This window comes from Linderina pennispora (genome assembly GCF_002104995.1).
Source record: "Linderina pennispora strain ATCC 12442 chromosome Unknown DL89scaffold_2, whole genome shotgun sequence".
NCBI classification, from domain to species: domain Eukaryota; kingdom Fungi; phylum Kickxellomycota; class Kickxellomycetes; order Kickxellales; family Kickxellaceae; genus Linderina; species Linderina pennispora.
Window position 1 is genome coordinate 1,693,988 of NW_024468250.1, and position 18,342 is coordinate 1,712,329.

Consider the following 18,342-nt stretch of genomic DNA (forward strand, 5'->3'; position numbering starts at 1 on the left):
GTTGGCTGGCGGCTGTCATCCAATTTCTTGTAGATCTATTGCACACCTCCCCACCTTCCTACACGTGTGCTCTTTTTCACATCTCTTCCCTCCCCCTTGTTCCTGTCAGCTCGCCTACACCCAAGTTAAGAGGAGCAGGCAGTGTACAGTCTGTGGCAAATTCGACTATAAAGCGACACAGGAATCCCTGCTGCTTCTGCTGTCATCTTCTCTCAGCACATCTCTTTCACTTTCTATCACCCACAGCAACACTCTTACATATTTAGTCAGCCAGATATTTGGCAGGAGCTAGTTTAATTTCCCCGCAGAGCCACCAACTACCACTATGCCACCTGCCTCGACAACCGCGCCTGGCAAGTTTTCCAGCGAATCGCCGTCAGTGGCCTCGGCCGAGAAGGTCACGTATGAGATCGAAAAGCAAACTGTTGACGAGAGCAGCCCTAGGCTCAAGTGGGCCTTTAGAAAGGTCGACATGACCTTGCTCTTCATCATCTTCCTCAGCAACCTGCTCAATTCAATGGATCGTGGGAACCTGGGACTATCCAAGGTTGTTGGGCTCGAAAAGGACACGGGAATGTCTGGCTCCGACTTCAATATCGTTGCCAGCATCATGTACCCGACCTACCTGCTGTTCATGCTTCCGAGCAACCTGGCTCTGCGCAAATTTGGTGCGCGTTTCTGGCTCTCGTTCATCACGGTGCTGTGGGGTATCGTCAACATGTGCATGGCTTTTGCAAAGAACAAGACGGACCTGATTCTGTGCCGACTGTTCCTGGGTGCCGCCGAAAGCGGTGCAACACCCTGGTGCGCTGATGCTTGTCACACTGTGGTACCCGCGCAGCATGGTCACTTCGCGCATCGGTCTGTTTTACTCGGCATTCGCGGCTGGGTCCGTTGTTGGCGGCCCTATCGCAACCGGCATTGGCAAAATCACAAACCCCCGCTTCAAACCTTGGGAGTGGATCTTCTTCATCGAGGGCCTGATTACTGCCGGGTTCGGCCTGGTCATGTACATGTTCCTTGGCTGACTATCCCGACAAGAGCTGGATTCTGAAGTCGGATGAGAAGGAAATCATCAACCAACGGATGGCGCAGGACCAAATCGAGGGCGGCAAGAAGCCAGTCAACCGCAGGCGTCTGCTCGACCACGCACGCGATCCCCTTATTTACTCACAGGCGCTTATCCTCTTTTGCGCCAACTTTGGCATCAACACCATCCTTACTTTTGCTGCCATTATCGTCAAGGAGATGGGCTACAGTGCTGGCGCGTCACAGGCTATGCAGGCAGCACCGGGGATCTGTGGGTTTGTCAGCATCATGATTGCTCGCTTTTACCCCAGGTGGTTTGGCTCGCATTTCTGGAGCTCAATCTTTTGCTCGGTTTGGCTCATTGCCGCATCTGCTATCCTTCTAGGGGTCACCAACAACATTGCCCGGATCATTGCCCTTTGTATGCTATCGTTTGGCTGTTTTGGCAGCCTCAGCATTGGGCCCGGATGGCTGATGAGTAACGTTGGTGGGCCGACCCGTGCTGCCTTTTCGGGAGCCATCAATGTCATGTTTGGTGGTTTGGGTGGCCTTTGCACCGCCTACATTTACCGCAACAAGGATGCTCCGCGGTACATGTTTGGCCACGGCATGAACATGTTTGCTGCCTGCCTGATGGTGATCGTCACCTGCACGTCGCACTTCCTACTCATTCGTCGTAACAAGAAGAAGGAGACACATCCGATCGATATCTCTGGGATGTCGCAGGACGAAATCGACTTTCTGGAAAACGACCATCCAGACTTCCGCTATGTTGACTAACAGCTGAGTAATTTGTATTAACTTTATCCAAGAAATGATAATGAATGGTGTGAAATGAATACCCATCACTGGTCTCCTCATGGGCATCATACGTGTAAAGTCATTTTCCTCCCCAGTCAATGGCTGAGGCTGAAAATTAACACATGGTCTATGACCTACTGTTCTATACTGCTCTTTAATTCTTCGCCTGAGCTTGTGGACTGGGTGCCACGCAATATTTTCTGGTGTAGTGTACACTAGGTATCCACTAGCGCCATTCTCAGCCACTCTATGCTGCTTTTCTGCTTCTGTTGGATCAAAATAAACCATCCTCTTTCTACCACAGGCCCGCTGTCGTTTATATTTCCATACAAGCTTCCTCCAATGTTGCTAGAACAACCTATACCACCAAATAAGCTGCCCTCTGATTTGCCTTTCACCACAACGGCTGAAAAGGACAAGAGTGCAACAATAGTCTACGATATTGATGACAAGGAAAACCGACTCAAGTGGGCATTCCGCAAGGTCGACGCTTCAACGCTCTTTCTCCTATTCCTTAGTCAAGTCATGAATGCGTTGGATCGTAGCAACTTGGGTCTGTCCAAGGTCGTTGGGCTCGAAAGGGATACGGGTATGTCTGGCTCCGACTTCAACGTTGTCAACAGCATCATGTATCCAACCAACTTGCTTTTCATGCTACCAAGTAACCTGATGGTACGCAAGGTTGGAGCGCGCCTCTGGCTCCCTTTTCTCACTATGCTGTGGGGTATCATTAACATGTGCATGGCCTTTGTAAAGAACAAGACGGACTTGATCCTCTGCCGGCTGTTCCTCGGCGCGGCGGAAAGCGGCATATCGCCTGGTGCATTGATGCTCATTGCGCTGTGGTATCCGCGTAGCATGGTCACGTCACGTGTTAGTCTATTCTACTCTGCAGTTGCTGCGGGAGGCGTAATTGGCGGTCCTATCGCAACTGGCATCGGGAAAATTACAAGCACTCGCTTCAAACCCTGGGGGTGGATCTTTTTCATCGAGGGCTTAGTCACAGTTGGGTATAGTCTTATCATGTTTATTTTCCTGGCAGACTACCCCGATAAGAGCTGGGTCCTACGGGCCGACGAAAAAGCAGCGATTAGCCAGCGCATGGCGCAGGACCAGGCCGAGGGCGGCAAGGAAGCCAGTCAACTACAAGCGTCTGCTCGGCCATACGCAGGATCCACTTATATACTGTCAATCGCTGGTTCAGTTCTGTTCCAACTTTGGCCTAAACACAATCATGACCTTCAGCGCGATCATTGTCAACGAGATGGGCTACAGCGCGAGCGCATCACAAGCGATGCAGGCGGCACCAGGGATCTGCGGGTTCGTTGGGATCATTCTTGCGCGTTTCTACCCAAAGTGGTTTGGATCGCACTATCATGGCATACTGTTCTGCGCAGCCTGGCTCATCATCGCATCTGCTATTCTTCTGGGGTCACTGGCAACGTTGCCCGGATCATTGCTCTCTGTATACTCTCGTTCGCCAGCTTTGGCAGTCTCGGCGTTGCGCCAGGATGGCTGATGAGCAACGCTGCTGGCCCTACACGTGCTTCCGCATCCAGTGCTATTGATGCAATGCTCGCTACCCTCGGTGGTCTCTGTACCTCATACATCTACCGTAACAAGGACGCTCCCAGATACATATTTGGTCACGGGATGAACATGTTTGCCGCTTGTTTGATGGTGGTTGTGTCTACCATATCACATTTCATCATCGTCCATCGCAACAAGCTGAAGGAGACTAGCCCGACTGATATCTCTGGGATGTCACAAACTGAGATTGACTTGCTGGAAAACGACCACCCAGACTTCCGCTATGTCAACTAGCTACTGATATACCTTTTAAGGAAATTTCTCAATATGCTACCGTATATTTGATGATCCTCTTGAATAATATCGTGAGCACGCGCAGGCATCTTGTCCAGGCAGTAGTAGCGATAAGCAAGCGAATGCATGAGCTACAAACGCCTCTCTGATCAGCCAACTCTTGATCCAATGCTAGTGCCTGCCCCGAGCGCCACACAGTGACTACTAGTGTAGTGCACTAGAGGTGTAGAATGGAATCCACTGCAGCCACCGCGCATTTTTCTATTGTTTTTGCAATAATCAAAATACGCTACTACCTGGCTAGCACAGAACAGTCATCCATCGTTTCTTTACTCTTCAATCATTCTATTTTCCATGTCGTCAGCTTTAGATGAGAAATATGCCGACAAGGCCGAAATACACAGTATCGATGAAAACAGCGCCCAGCTCAAGTGGGCTTTTAGAAAGGTCGATGCCACACTGCTATTCACCATTTTCCTGAGCACGGTGCTGAACTCGATGGACCGTAGTAATCTGGGCCTTTCGAAGGTTGTTGGTCTTGAGAAGGATACGGGTATGTCTGGCTCAGACTTCAACGTGGTCACCAGTATCATGTATCCGACATATCTTCTTTTCATGTTACCGAGTAACCTGGTGCTACGCAAGGTTGGAGCGCGCCTCTGGCTCCCGTTTCTCACTATGCTGTGGGGCATCGTCAACATGTGCATGGCCTTTGCAAAGAACAAGACGGATCTGATCCTTTGCCGTCTGTTCCTCGGCGTGGCAGAGAGCGGAGCTACTCCAGGTGCTTTAATGCTCATTACTCTGTGGTATCCACGCACAATGATCACATCGCGTGCTGGTATGCTGTACTCGGCAGCCGCTGTTGGAGCTGTCATCGGCGGCCCTACTGCAACTGCTATTGGCAAAATGACCAACACCCACTTCAAGCGGTGGGAGTGGATCTTCTTCATCGAGGGCTTGACCACAGTTGGCTATCAGTCTTATCATGTTTATTTTCCTTGCCGACTACCCCGATAAGAGCTGGATCCTGAGCCCTGACGAAAAGGCAATTATCAACCGGCGTATGGCACAGGATCAGGTCGAGGGTGGCAAAAAATCGGTCAACAGAACGCGGCTTCTGGTTCATGCGCGCGACCCGCTCATTTACTTTCAGGGATGTCTGATGTTCTGCGCCAACTTTGGGGTCAACACCAATTCTGATATTCTCGGCCATTATCGTCAAGGAGATGGGCTACAGCGAGGGTGCGTCGCAGGCTATGCAGGCAGCACCAGGGATATGTGGGTTTATTGGGAGCATTATTGCGCGCTTCTACCCAAAGTGGTTTGGGTCGCACTTTCACAGCATGCTGTTTTGTGCAGGCTGGATTATTTCCGCTACGGCCATCCTTCTGGGAGTCACCAACAACCCGGCAAGGATCATTGCCCTATGTATGCTGTCGTTTGGCAGTTTTAGCACTCTTAGCATTGGGCCCGGATGGCTGATGAGCAACGTTGGCGGTCCTACCCGCGCTGCCTTGTCCAGTGCAGTCGATATCATGCTTGCCGGCCTTGGAGGCCTCTGCACCGCCTACATTTACCGCAACAAGGATGCTCCGCGGTACATGTTTGGCCACGGCATGAACATGTTTGCTGCAGGCTTGATGGTGGTTGTGTCTACCGCCTCGCATTTCATCATCGTCCACCGCAACAGGCTGAAGGAGACACACCCAGTTGATATATCTGGAATGTCGCAAGATGAAATCGATTTGCTGGAAAACGACCACCCCGACTTCCGCTATGTAAACTAAGCAACAATATACTGGTAATATATGCTATTACTTGATGACCGCTGCCACCATGGTATGCCCAATGCTATAATACCGCACATTCGAGTGTCCATTCTCGGCAAGTATGCAATGCCATGCAGGCGGCATGCTGCTTCCACACTATAGCAGCATAAATGACAGGCGATCTACTGATCATGAAATCATGATATTCCAAATCACCAACCCTCAGATCTAAACCCGTCTATTATCGGTAGGCGGCTTTCAAGCTCAACTGGACGGAATTCATTTCTCCACTTTTTTTTTTTCCTTTCACATTATCAAAATTAACAAAGAGTCGAAATGCTTCACCTGCTCGGAGTCAACTTGCCGGACCAGAAGGTGGTCTCGATTGCGCTCACATACTTTTACGGGATCGGACCGGTAACGGCGCAGAAGATCTGCTCCAAGCTCTCGATCCACAAGCAGTGCAAGCTCAGCGAGCTGACAGAAGGGCAGTTGAACCAGCTGTCGGGCGTGCTGTCGAACATGACGCTGGAGAACGACCTGGAGCGGCAGGTGAAGGCGAACGTGCAGCATCTGCGTGCGATTGGAACGTATGTCGGTAAGCGGCATGCGATGATGCTGCCGGTGCACGGCCAGCGGACGCGGAACAACTCGAAGACGGCCAAGAAAATCAACGGCAGGATGCTGCGCAAGTACTCGACCGCAGACACCGCATTTGCGAGGCAGGCGTTTGGCATGTTCCAAGCACCGCTGTCGAAGCACATGGAGTAGGCGTCAGGATCTAGAGATTAATTAAAAGACTGCACGGAAGCAGGAACCCGAGGATATCGTACACAGACGCAAACGATGGTGAATTTTTTTCTTGTCTTTGAATACAAAAATACGGAATTTACTACTCGCGTAGTCGGCAATATTTATTCTTGATACTGTAAGCCATGGTCGAAGTCACCGCCGAAGCAGCCAGCCGCGCAAATGAGCTGAAGCTGGAAGCGAATGCGCTCTATGCAGGCAAGTGCAGCGAAACAAAAAATGGGAGCCAGCTCTCTCTTGCAGCATATACTCAGCATCCGCTATTGTAGACAAGCATTATCACGAGGCCATTGAAAAATATTCGCAGGCGATCGAGCTGGACCCGACTGTGGTCGCATACTACACGAACCGGGCCCAATGCTACATCAAAACCGAGGGCTACGGTGCTGCACGCGACGACGCCAACTCGGCACTGAAGCTCGATGCAGCATCGATTAAGGCTTACTACCGGCGGGCATCGGCCAACTTTGCCATGGGCAACCTGCGGGAGGCACGGGCGGACTACCGCGAGGTGACAAGGCGCATGCCGAACGACAAAGCTGCAAAGCAAAAGTATGTCGAGTGCGACAAGGTGTACCGCAGGATCCAGTTCGAGATGGCCATCGACAGCTCGGCTGACCGCAAACGGCTGGTTGATTCGGTCGATCTAAGCAGCTTCCAGCTGCCTGACAACTATGAGGGGCCGCGGATGCCTGTGCGCAAGGTGATGGTGCCCAAGTCGTCGTTGGACAAGGACGCCAAGCCCAAGAAGGAAGGGGAGGGACAAGAGGGCGGGCAGAAGGAGGAAGAGATGGTGGAGATTGACGAGGAGTACGTGGACCTGCAGTTTGTCGAGGCCATCACCGAATGGTTCCGCGACCGCAAGACGCTGCCGGTGCGGTACATGTACGTGCTGGTGCTGCAGGCTGAGAAGCTGTTCCGGCAGCTGCCGAGCCTGGTAGATGTTGCCATTCCGGAGGGCTCGGAGATCACAGTGTGCGGCGACGTGCATGGGCAGTACTATGATGTGCTAAACATCTTCAAGCTCAACGGTCCCCCGACGCCGACGCACATGTACCTGTTCAATGGCGACTTTGTGGACCGTGGGTCGTTCTCGGTCGAAGTCATCATGCTGTTCATGTCGTACAAGCTGCTGTATCCGAACACGTTCTTCCTGAACCGCGGTAACCACGAGTCGATTGACATGAATCAGCTGTACGGGTTCGAGGGCGAAGTCAAGCACAAGTACCCGGTGCACGGCAAGCGCCTGTTTGGGCTGTTCCAGGAGACCTTCGAGGCCATGCCCATTGCGCACCTGATCCAGGAAAAGGTGTTTGTGGTCCACGGCGGCCTGTACTCGCGCGAGACAGCCCGCAACTCGGCACAGGCCGACGGCGACGGCGTGGTGCGGCTCCAGGAGCTGCGCGAGCTGGACCGGTTCCACCAGCCCAAGAACAGCGGGCTGCTGTGCGAGTCGCTGTGGTCTGACCCGCAGAAGGAGACTGGCCGCCGGCCCAACCCGCGCGGCGTTGCGATCAAGTACGGGCCCGACGTTACCAATGCGTTCTGCGAGACCAACAACATCAGCATGGTGATCCGCAGCCACGAGCAGATGGACGAGGGCTACGAGATTGCCCACGACGGCAAGATGGTGACCGTGTTCTCGGCGCCCAACTACTGCGACTCGTGCAACAACAAGGGCGCCTATATCCGCATCACGCCCAGCCTTGAGACCACATACCACAAGTTCAACGCCGTGCCGCACCCGCCCGTTCAAGGCCATGGCGTATGCCAATGCGAACCGCTTCATGTAATGCACAGAAAATACACTGCTTTATTCCCGGAAAATTACTTCTTCTTGCCGTCCTTCTTGCGGATCGTCTCGTCGTTGACAAAGATGCCCTTCTGGTTGTATGGCTCCGGCTTCTTCCACTCGCGGATCTTGGCTGCATACAGCTTGACCTGCTGCAGATCGGTGCCGTTGATCAGGATTCTGGTCGGCACCGGCGTGCCCACCTTCAGGCCCTCGGGGATCTCCATCTCAACCGGGTGCGAGTACCCAAGCCGGAGCACCAGCTTGCCGTTCTCCACAGCCGCACGGTAACCGACACCCACCAGGCGCAGCGTCGCCGAGAATCCCTCTGTCACGCCAGTCACGCAGTTCTGGATCAGCGCGCGCGTCGTGCCCCACATGGCACGCTGCTTCTTGATCTCAGGCGTCCTGGATGCCCACCACCAGCTGGTGCTCGGCGTTCTCGCCAGCGCCTTCCTTGGCTGCGAATGAACTCGAGGCTGACAAACGGCTCAATCGCCATTTTGCGCTCGCCCAGCGGGCCCTTGACCGTCAGCGTGGTCTTGTTGAAGAACCGCGCGTCGGTGCTGCTGAACGGCGTCTGCAGGTGCGAGATTTGCACCTCATTTGTGTACTTCACCGGCGTGCTGCCAATATGCGACCGGATCACGGCCGTGGTGCTGATGCTGCGAGCGCCCAGGCCGAGCGGCTGTGCGAGAACCCGGATTCCGACTGACCGCATTTTGCTGATTTTGTAAAAAGCTAGCAACGAAAGAGCAAGAAAAATGTTTTGAATTGAAGAGGAAAAGCGATGGGCTTATCGGATCGCGAGCTCCAGTAATCACCAGGAAAATTTTATCTGGGCCACTATTTTAGCCCCTTTCCAGACGGTGAAGTTGTCTTTCAAGTACGACCCCGCGTTGTTGAGCAGCTCGCGCTGACGCCGGGTGTCGCCCCGGCTGCCGACTGGTGCTCGTGCTGAGATCGCGCTCCCTGTCGAACCGCCGACGCTTCCACCGATCCTCCTCATCGCCTTCATCAGTCAGCCTTTGCTTTCCCAGACTTGCTCTTCTTTGACCTTTTTGCCCTGCTTGGCCTCCAAGTGCATCTCTAGCAGGCTCTTTGGCCGGTTGGTTCTATTGAACTCTTCGATCCACTTTGCCTGATCCTCCGCCTCCTTGCGCTTGCGCTTCATGTCTGGCGTCTCTTCCTCTTGAATAAGCTGCCTGCTTCTTCTCCTTTTCCTTCTTGGCTCGGCGTTCTGCGGGTGTCTCTGTCCAGCTGTCATCAAATAGCGGTACCGATGACTCTGGCGCGTCGGGGTTCTTGCTCTGGCGAGTTGGTGGGACTAGCATCCACGAACCACGCTTGTTTTCGGACGACTCAGGGCCTGCTGCACCATGCTTTGCTGTGCGGGCCTCGATTAGGTCTAATGTTTGCTGGCGCGCTTGTCCCTTCGGAGCATCCGGCCATGTCCAGAGAGGGGCCAATCGCCTCATCCTCAGATCCACTCGAGGTGATGTCCTCCCTAGTGTCTAGTATTGGTGGCATTGTCGGCCCGATATCCCTTGGTCTGTCATCGTCGATGTCAGAGTCTGCTTCCTGCATCTGCTTTGGCGGCATCGTCGGCCCAATTGACCGGGGTGTTTCATCCTCCTGTATTGTCGTTCCTTACGGATATGCCTAGCCGAGCGGCGACTTCTGGTGGTATTTGCGGGCCGATACCCATGGTTGACAATGTATTATAGTGGATTGATTGATATCGGAATACCGTTTGAAAAGCCGTGGAAAATTCTTATACTGTCCTGAACTCTACGTTTGCATATATGGTTTCACGTGACCAACCCGGATCTCGGCTTTCTCCTCCTCTCCGAACCATCGGAACTCGAGGACTAGAGCCAGCCGTCAGCCCGAATCCGACTTCAAGCTCCAGAGCACTCTTTTTGATACCCATTTGCTTTTTTCAACATGGTCCCTGCTGTAGAAACTCCCTTGGTTACTCTCACGCGGCCCCGGCAGTCGAACAAGAACGTCTTCCTCCTGCAGCTCCACAATGGCGATTGACAACCGCGTCACCGTCGACCTGATCCACGACATCAACCAGTGCCTCACCATTATCGAAGCCGAGCTCTCCGCTGCTCCTGAGTCCAAGCTCGGCGGTGCGGTGGTTGTGACCGGCCACGGGAAAGTTCTTCAGCAACGGCTTCAGCATCCAGCAGCTGGAGGACCACTCGCTTAACATCCGCGCCAAGTTCCACAAGTTGCTCGCGCGCTTTTTGCTGTTCCGTACGCCTGTCATTGGAGCTCTGAACGGACACACGTTTGCTGCCTGGCTGCTTGATGTCGCTGTCGTTTGATTACAGAGTGATGCGCAAGGACCGTGGGTTCATCTGTCTGAATGAAGTCGACATTAGGCGTCCGCTGCTGCCAGGCATGGCTGCAGTTGTCAAGGAGAAGATTTCTGGGACAGAAGGCGCTACGCGACAGCGTCCTGGGCGGCAAGCGCTTCTCGGCCGAGGAGGCCATGGCCGCCGAGTTTGTCGACGAGGCAGTTGATGGGGACAAGGTCGTCGAGGTTGCCCTCGACTTGGCTGAAAAGTACGCCCCTAAGACCTACCGCGACAACTACCATCTGTTGAAGGCCGAGCTCTACCGCGATGCTCTCCCCCACCTGCTCTCCCAGCCTCTCCAGACAGCCGGTCAGTATCTGGCAAAGCTGTGAGGCATATGTATTCTAATATACAAGAATCTACTCTACATACTTTTTGTATGCGAGCTTCAGCTCTTCATCGTCAGGCTTGACCTCGAGGAATCCAGGGTGGGTCGAAACCGCCTTGAACCACCTGTGGAATCCCTGCATACTCGTCAGTCTCGGGCACAGAAAATCCACGGTAATGCGCAGGCGCCAAAAGCAGACCAGCAAACGACGTGGTTACCACTTCCACATATCCAAACTGGTCCCCAAACCAGAACGGCCCGTTCTTGCCACTCGGCCGCTCCCACTGGCGAGCTAGCTCGTTACTGAACTCTCTGAGTCCAGCCAGAAGCGAGTCAATCTCTTTCTTTTGCTCCTCCTTCTCTGCCGCCATGAGCGTACGGTAGATGTGCGCGGATGATGCGCGTCGAGAACAGCTCGATGGCTAAACGCAGCTGAGCACGCTCCAGAGCATTGGTCGGAAGCAGATTGGACTCGGGATACTTGTCGGCGATGTATTCGGCGATAACCATCGATTCAATCAGGATCGTGCCATCAGGAATACGCAGAGCCGGGACCTTGAGCTGGGGGTTGACAAGGTGATACCAGTCTGGCTTGTTCTGCAGGTCAATCTCGATAACCCTGTAGGGAACCTTGGCGATGTTGAACGCACGGAGCGCACGTTGCGCAAACGGACAGATCTTGTTTCGAGTAAAGAGGTGTAGGCGTTTTCCTCGTACGGGTAAGCGGTGGCCATTTTGATCAATAGTGCACGAAAGTACTGAGCGAAAGAAAGGGTGTCGTCACAAACCCCACTGGGATTGTGTGGTCTTTGGTCACAGGCAGCCTAAACAATAGTTAGGGGCGCGGCGAAAGCCGATCGCTAATCAAGATTCAAGCAATTAACTTGCCGATTGATCCTGAGCCCAGCTGGATTTTAGCCGCGATTGGCAAAGGAATGCATGGCTTTGAACCGAGATGTTGATGGTGCCATCGGCAATCGGCAATGCCAGGGACATTTAATAGGTAGACGCTTTGTTTCTCTCCATCGCCTACTTTATGCAAGCAATAGCAACCTGGAAATCTTCAAAGTGCAAGCTTATCATACTATATCGTATACGGACACCACGGAGTAAACCGTCGTCCGGATTTGCATTTGACTTCTTTTCTAATAGACACGGGGACCACCTACTATATCCTGTTCATCGGCATATTTCTGTAGGTTGATTTTGGAACATTCGGTAAATGCTCAATCTGCTTTTCTTCGCTACTGCAGACATACACAGAGCATTTGTGTGTTAACCTTGAGCGGAAATGCTGAGATGATGTTAATAAGGGGAAGTCAGGCAACTGATCGCAATGGCTTTAAGGCAATAAGATTTGAAATACCATCAATTTTAAATGGCAATTGCAGGTAATTCTTGTATAGCATCCGTACACTTTCCTATTTCGCTTTGTCGCTTTACCAAGAGCTAGATCAGGTTTACACACTATGACTGGTACCACTAGTTGCCATGTAAATGCTTTGTTCGCACCCTCTTTCTGACAACATCCAACGCCAGCTCCAGACAAGGAATCGAGTTTGGCTACCGTGGTAGATAGATCGCACTAGTTTCTGGTTGAGTGCAAAAGTTAATGATGCCATCGTAAATCCGTATGGCGACGGGTTGATCAGACACTGACTCAGTCATGTATGTCTGCCTGCTTGTATCGGAAATCCAGCTAGCGTCCCACCTCCACTCTGGCCATGCCTCTTGGATAGTGGGCCAAGAATTCCCGCTCTCGATCAATGGGGAATTGGCCATGGGCACATCAAGATGTCGTAATTTCCCTGCAGTTACTCTTTTGTGAGCACTTGGCAAATAAGCAAATATATATGCTGAATCGATGGCTGCAACATGTGAAGAAACGGTGTACACTGTAGAGCAACAATATCTTTTCTTAATCCCACCAAACCCATGTCGTCGACTGAAGCCAGAAGTTTCGAATTCTGATATCGAAAAACCCAGAGTCGATGGCATTGCAGCTGTCGACGCGCTGACTGCCAGCGAAGAGGCTATCATGAAGAGCTACTTGCGCAAGGTCGATGTTCGGATCGCGCTGTTCTTGTGTCTGGAATATGTGTCTGTTTTCCTCAATCGCGGCGGAATAGTCTTTGGCAAGGTGGATGGCATGGAGAAGCATCTCAAGCTCAAGGGAACCCAGTACAATACACTGATGGCGCTTTTCTACCCGACGTTCCTGGTCTTCCAGATCCCGCTCAACTTTTTGTGCCGCAAGATTGGCGCTCGCAAGCATCTTCCATCCATGCTTCTTCTTGCTGGCACCATGAGCGTTGGCGCCATGGGTGCTCGGAATTTCCAAGGCATGGTCGCGATCCGTCTACTTGAGGGCTTCGCTCAGGCAGGCTTTATCTCATCGCTCTACTTCACTTTCGGTCTCTGGTACCCGCGCAAGTACTTGGCTCCGCGCCTTGGGTTCGCACTGAGTACAAGTGGCCTTGCCGGTATTCTCAACAACTTGGTCAATCTGGGCTTTGCCAAGATCCACACCAACACGCCGAACCTATGCTTGGCAGTATGAGTACCTGTTTGTTGGTCTCTTTGCTATCCTTACTGGGAATTTACGGTCGCTATCGTTATCAGGAGATTATCCAGGATACTGCAAGGTTTTCTCAGCGACGAGGAGCGCGAGCTTCGTTGGTCGCATCATGAGCAAGAACAAACTGCAGGCAAGCGTCGACCACAAGATCTCGGGCAGACAGGTCGTTCAGGGCCTGACTGACTGGCGCCTTCTTGCCTTTATGGTCCTTGACTTTGCTAACAACTATGCTGCATCTTCAGCGGGTAACTGGTCGCCGGTTATTCTCAAGAGTATCGGCTACAGTACCTTCGACTACCATGGCGCTTCTGCTTGTGCCCTGTGCTGGAGGCACAATTGTTACAATCTCCTCCTGGACTCTACTTCCGCAAATACGGAAACATTGCGTCGTACCAGATCCTCTTCTCTGTGCTATCAGCCGCCACAATCATCATCGCAGTGGCTGGTGTGCACAACAACACTGCACGCACTGTTGCCGTTGTGGTGTTCCCGTTCTTTGCTGCCCCTGCCTGCCTGGTCGGTCCCACCTGGCTCAATGTAAATATGCGTGGTGTCGACAAGAGCGCCATCTCCAATGCGTTGGCTATTATCGGCACCAATTTTGGAGTGCTGGCTAACAGCTTATGCCTATCTGAATACTGATGCGCCACTCTACATCAAGGGGAAACTCGTCCAACTTTGGCATGTTTGCTGTGGCTATCATCATTGCTCTTCTCCTGAGGCTCAGCTACAAGCGCGAGAATCGCAAGTTTGCCGAACAGGAGGGCCAGGGATGGCAGGCGAGACAGGGTTCCGCAACGTCTACTGATCATGATGTTAAATAGCAATAGATTTCTCCTGAATCACATTCACTGTGGCCGTTGGGTCTGTAATTCAGACTGAACCGACCGTTCATTCTGAAGTGTTACACGTGGATCATTTTGAAAAAGCAGCTGAGGTCTGTTGTTTTCATCCGGTGCACAGGCGCTTCGCCCATTGGATTTAACAGGAGCTCCTGGGAACGAAATTCGGATGATACATGTGTCTGCTACCTGTGTATCGGCCGTGCATTCAGTAACGCATGATTTGATAAGTGTGTTCCACACATACGGAACACTAAGTCTGACTTGGTGCCAAGGGAGTGACCAGTGGAGCTGAGCTGCACCTCGATTTCTGGGGACATTAACAAGGAAACATGACGAAGCAGGACTTTAGGTGCAGGAGCGTAGGAGCTACTGGTAGGCATATAAAACAGACGAAGGATGCGTATTTAGTCCAAGAATCTCTAGTAAACCTATTACACTACCACGGCTTGTTCTAACCATGAAGCTCTTTACCAGCTATCCTTGCTGCTAGTCGCTCTGACTCTTTTCCACGGTCCAGGCATCGTTGGACTGGACCGCTGACTCGACCCTGGAGTGTCGCTCAAGAAAACTGGGCTACTATAAAGGCCAAGTGTCGACCCACTGCTCAGCACTGCTTCATCAATGCTGACAGCCTGAGCTGATGGAGAAGCTTCAGGATCTTCTGGGCCCGGATGGTAAGCTTCTCCCTAACCCGACCATCGATCAGCTGCGCCAGGCGGCCCAGATCTTCCCACCTTCTCTGTTTGAAATTTTTGCCGGCAAGGAGATCAAGGCATGCCTGGCCACATACATTACTGAGGTTCCCTACTCCTACGGAGTCCACCACCGAGGAGACGACCACCGAGAGCACTACCACGGAAGTAGTAACCTCCAAAAGCACTACGACTGAAGAGAAAACTACTGAAACTACTGAAACTACTGAACTACTGAAACTACTGAACTACCCAAGAGACGAACTACCGAGGGTACTACTAACGACGGAGAAGACGACCGGAGACGACCGATACAACTGAGACGACTGAGGGTACTGAAGCCACGAGACCACGAGACCACGGAGACCACGGAGACCACCCAGACCACCCAGACCACTGAGACTACCGAAACCAGCGAGACAACCGATGGGACTATTGTGTCTTCCGAGCCATCGTCCTGGGTAATGTCAACAGACAGATGATGCTGTTCCTACATCCGCTTTCAAATGCCCTCCTCCAGGTCCACGTCACTGTCCATGTGATGGCCCACCAGAGTTAGGAGCTAGCTCCAAATATACTGCTAATAAATGCAATTTGGACTCTGGCGTAGATTGCTCGAGAGTTATACAACTCAACTCTGCATATAATTTAAGAATATTTGGGCCCTGCGGTTCCCAGTGGGGCTGTTGTTCATGTGAGAGTTCTTACCTGTTTGCAAGCAAGTAGTACAAGCTACATTCCGCTCGCCATATTTCGAACCCGGCTAATCACGTAGTCCCTCGTATCCCTCATTTGCATTTTCTATTAGCACTCCCTACAGGAACTCATGGCGATCTCAACAAACAAAGAAATAACTCCTTTCGCTGCACTTTGAGGGCAGGTGAAATGATGTAAATACCACATGCGATCCACTAATGACAGCAGAATATTGTGCAGATCCTTAGCGGAACTGCACTGGCATTAATTAGGGACCGTTTATCAAAATGGTCCGCTGATATATAAACAATCGCGTTAGCCTCACTTTCGGACCGATTCGTCTTTATTCTCAAACCTGGTTTCCCGCTTATTCCCTTTAACCCCTCCCTCTTCCCGCTAATAACCCCTCAACCTTTTAACGACAAGCACGCTACGCAATGGTCAGACTGTCCTTTTCGCTCGGATATGTTGCCTGTATTCTTCTGGCAGTCAAGCAAGTTGATGGTCACCAGCAACCTCCTGTTAAAACGTTCTCGCCGACGCTGAAAAACAAGGGGCCACTAACGATTTACGAGCACCCGCTGGACGTCAAACTCGACTCGCCTGTGCAGGTATCCTCGTTCGCACCGAATGGAAATGGCGCAGGTTCGCTCAAGTCCATGACCAACGTGGCTATCGCTTACCTTACGAAAACACTCGCAATTCCCGCAACTAACATCAAGGTCACGGATGCGTATACCGATACCTGCTCTGGCATCACCCATGTGTACCTGTGTCAGACAGCTTGGTGATGTCGATGTCGTCAATGGCCAGGCCAATGTGAACATCGATGCACAGGGCCGCGTGATCTCGTCCAGCAACTCATTTGCTTCGGCTGATGCGCTCAACAGGTTTAGCAAGCGGTCTCGTGGATCGCTCACGTCTCGCGCAAACAGCGACGCATCCATTGTGCACTCGCTCAAGTCACTCTCCGAGTATGTCTCGACAAGCCTTGAGTGATGCTGATTTGAGGGCAATCGCTGTATCGACAACAACTTGCCCGACTACTGGTGAGCAGCAGATCAAGATCACCAATGTGCCGACGCATGTAGCTGCTACCGGCGAGTCAACTGCCAAAAAGGCCTTGCTGCAAACAGACGACGGGTCACTTGTGCCTGTTTGGCACATTGTGATGAGGCAGGAAAGCAGCTGGTGGAGTGCACACGTCAACCAGGGCACCAACAAAATCGAGGCTATCAACGACTGGGTTTCGCACTACGAGGCATACAATGTGTTCCCTCGCACTATCGACACTCCAAACGACGGGAAGCGTACGGTTGTAACTAACCCGGCTGATGCCAAGGCTAGTCCGAAGGGGTGGGTAACGGGCAACGGTACTCGTGGCAACAACGTCTGGGCCCAGAACAACCCTACTGGTGGTAACTCGTGGAAGGATAATCACCGCCCGTCATCAACCAATGGAGTGTTTAACTATCCACTCGATCTCAGCCATGAGCCTGCAAGCTACGTGGATGCAGCAACTACACAGCTGTTCTACACGGTCAACACGATGCATGATCTTTCCTACCTCTACGGCTTCGATGAGGTGTCTGGGAACTTCCAGGACATCAACTTACAGTGGCAAGGGTGCCGGGGGCGACTACGTTGTCGCCTTTGCGCAAGATGGTTCGTCAACCAATAATGCAAACTTTGCTGCTCCGCCCGATGGCCAGAACGGCGTCATGCGCATGTTTGTCTGGGACTTAACAAACCCACACCGCGATGGAGACTTTGAGCAGAGCATCGTCGCTCACGAATACACCCATGGGATCTCAAAGCGTCTGACCGGTGGGCCGTCGAACGCCGACTGTCTGAATAGCGGGGAAGCCAGCGGAATGGGCGAAGGCTGGAGCGATACTGTAGCCAACCTTTTGCGTATCAAGCCTGGCGATTCACGCAGACGTGATATGGTGGTGGGCTCGTATGTTACTGGGCAAGGAATCCGCGACTACCCCTACTCGACTAATATGAAAACCAATCCCTTGACATACGGGCAGCTCGACACACCCAACCATCAAGGCACCTACTCGATGGGAACAATGTGGGCCACTATTCTCTACGAGATGATTTGGAACCTCATCGACGCTCATGGTATTGCCACCGATCTATTCACACACGATCTGAGCAAAGGAAACTGCCTTGCCCTGCAACTCATCCTCAATGGGATGAAGCTGCAGCCGTGCAACCCGTCATTTATCGATGCACGCAATGCAATCCTACAAGCCGAAAAGAATCTGACCGGCGGCAAGAACAAGTGCGCTATCTGGAAGGCATTCTCCAAGCGTGGAATGGGACCGAAGGCTTCCGGAAAGAGCTTTACAACGCATGTTGCTGACAACGCGGTTCCCGCTGGTTGCTGACACGATACACCATCTTTATACCGCTATATTTAGAATAGGAGTTTTATATTTGGAGCACTGAAAGTAGTCGAAGGAGCAGGAAGCGGAACAAGAAAGCTATGTACCAAATAACTATGCCTGTAAACTTAGTTGGAATCTCTGCTCATCGCACAAATCTATTGTTCGAAGATTACTGTAGACATATGGTACGTTTGGCACTGTGAAGGAGTTAGGGAAATACAAGGTCCATGTGGTGGATGTTTCGCATGGCTTTAACATTTGATACTCTGGCGCTGGTACTACCACTGTATCGATGTTCTACGCTGAAAGTTTACCTGTGAACTGAGTTACGCCATCCATAGACTCAGCGGACATAGCTATATCATTTTTGTTGACATTGGATTGCCACACCACTCCCGTGCCACCAT

General features: G+C 52.1%; 11 protein-coding genes across 11 annotated transcripts; 8 read left to right on the forward strand and 3 right to left on the reverse strand.

Annotated features, from left to right (window-relative positions):
• The first annotated feature begins 74 nt into the window (after window positions 1-74).
• DL89DRAFT_265466 (MFS general substrate transporter) lies at window positions 75-1,864 on the forward strand. Its single transcript, XM_040886681.1, has 3 exons — window positions 75-804; window positions 842-1,015; window positions 1,044-1,864. Exons 1-3 carry the CDS (start codon window positions 326-328, stop codon window positions 1,807-1,809), a joined length of 1,419 nt encoding a protein of 472 aa, XP_040746731.1. The 5' UTR covers window positions 75-325; the 3' UTR covers window positions 1,810-1,864.
• Window positions 1,865-2,098: 234 nt separating this feature from the next.
• DL89DRAFT_92223 (MFS general substrate transporter) lies at window positions 2,099-3,890 on the forward strand. Its single transcript, XM_040892257.1, has one exon. It carries the CDS (start codon window positions 2,173-2,175, stop codon window positions 3,652-3,654), a length of 1,482 nt encoding a protein of 493 aa, XP_040746732.1. The 5' UTR covers window positions 2,099-2,172; the 3' UTR covers window positions 3,655-3,890.
• A 257-nt stretch (window positions 3,891-4,147) lies between these two features.
• DL89DRAFT_265467 (MFS general substrate transporter) lies at window positions 4,148-5,480 on the forward strand. The gene is made up of 4 exons (XM_040886682.1): window positions 4,148-4,644; window positions 4,676-4,777; window positions 4,811-4,840; window positions 4,881-5,480. The coding sequence occupies exons 1-4, from the start codon at window positions 4,153-4,155 to the stop codon at window positions 5,442-5,444; spliced, it is 1,188 nt and encodes a 395-aa protein (XP_040746733.1). The 5' UTR covers window positions 4,148-4,152; the 3' UTR covers window positions 5,445-5,480.
• A 123-nt stretch (window positions 5,481-5,603) lies between these two features.
• On the forward strand, window positions 5,604-6,453 carry DL89DRAFT_92230 (ribosomal protein S13). Its single transcript, XM_040892258.1, has one exon. The coding sequence runs from the start codon at window positions 5,763-5,765 to the stop codon at window positions 6,195-6,197; it is 435 nt and encodes a 144-aa protein (XP_040746734.1). The 5' UTR covers window positions 5,604-5,762; the 3' UTR covers window positions 6,198-6,453.
• On the forward strand, window positions 6,343-8,029 carry DL89DRAFT_277556 (Serine/threonine-protein phosphatase 5; the record flags this gene model as incomplete). The annotated part of the gene is made up of 3 exons (XM_040889450.1): window positions 6,343-6,438; window positions 6,480-7,901; window positions 7,963-8,029. Exons 1-3 carry the CDS (start codon window positions 6,362-6,364, stop codon window positions 8,027-8,029), a joined length of 1,566 nt encoding a protein of 521 aa, XP_040746735.1. The 5' UTR covers window positions 6,343-6,361.
• DL89DRAFT_244275 (ribosomal protein L6) lies at window positions 8,022-8,749 on the reverse strand (the record flags this gene model as incomplete). Its single annotated transcript, XM_040885059.1, is given in 2 exon segments — window positions 8,022-8,484; window positions 8,502-8,749. The coding sequence occupies 2 exon segments, from the start codon at window positions 8,747-8,749 to the stop codon at window positions 8,064-8,066; spliced, it is 669 nt and encodes a 222-aa protein (XP_040746736.1). The 3' UTR covers window positions 8,022-8,063.
• Window positions 8,750-9,390: 641 nt separating this feature from the next.
• DL89DRAFT_255494 (uncharacterized protein) lies at window positions 9,391-9,736 on the reverse strand (the record flags this gene model as incomplete). Its single annotated transcript, XM_040885353.1, is given in 2 exon segments — window positions 9,391-9,663; window positions 9,683-9,736. The coding sequence occupies 2 exon segments, from the start codon at window positions 9,734-9,736 to the stop codon at window positions 9,391-9,393; spliced, it is 327 nt and encodes a 108-aa protein (XP_040746737.1).
• A 235-nt stretch (window positions 9,737-9,971) lies between these two features.
• On the forward strand, window positions 9,972-10,886 carry DL89DRAFT_265470 (uncharacterized protein). Its single transcript, XM_040886683.1, has 5 exons — window positions 9,972-10,025; window positions 10,054-10,195; window positions 10,224-10,327; window positions 10,371-10,452; window positions 10,478-10,886. The coding sequence occupies exons 1-5, from the start codon at window positions 9,976-9,978 to the stop codon at window positions 10,727-10,729; spliced, it is 630 nt and encodes a 209-aa protein (XP_040746738.1). The 5' UTR covers window positions 9,972-9,975; the 3' UTR covers window positions 10,730-10,886.
• DL89DRAFT_255496 (uncharacterized protein) lies at window positions 10,800-11,459 on the reverse strand (the record flags this gene model as incomplete). Its single annotated transcript, XM_040885354.1, has 3 exons — window positions 10,800-11,037; window positions 11,105-11,355; window positions 11,376-11,459. 3 exons carry the CDS (start codon window positions 11,457-11,459, stop codon window positions 10,800-10,802), a joined length of 573 nt encoding a protein of 190 aa, XP_040746739.1.
• A 1,382-nt stretch (window positions 11,460-12,841) lies between these two features.
• Window positions 12,842-13,228, forward strand: DL89DRAFT_216481 (uncharacterized protein; the record flags this gene model as incomplete). The annotated part of the gene is made up of 1 exon (XM_040884313.1): window positions 12,842-13,228. A coding segment is annotated over one exon (387 nt), but the record flags the coding sequence as incomplete, so codon positions are not given.
• Window positions 13,229-15,898: 2,670 nt separating this feature from the next.
• DL89DRAFT_265471 (uncharacterized protein) lies at window positions 15,899-18,001 on the forward strand. The gene is given in 4 exon segments (XM_040886684.1): window positions 15,899-16,300; window positions 16,320-16,514; window positions 16,594-17,121; window positions 17,162-18,001. The coding sequence occupies 4 exon segments, from the start codon at window positions 15,974-15,976 to the stop codon at window positions 17,933-17,935; spliced, it is 1,824 nt and encodes a 607-aa protein (XP_040746741.1). The 5' UTR covers window positions 15,899-15,973; the 3' UTR covers window positions 17,936-18,001.
• Window positions 18,002-18,342: the final 341 nt, after the last annotated feature.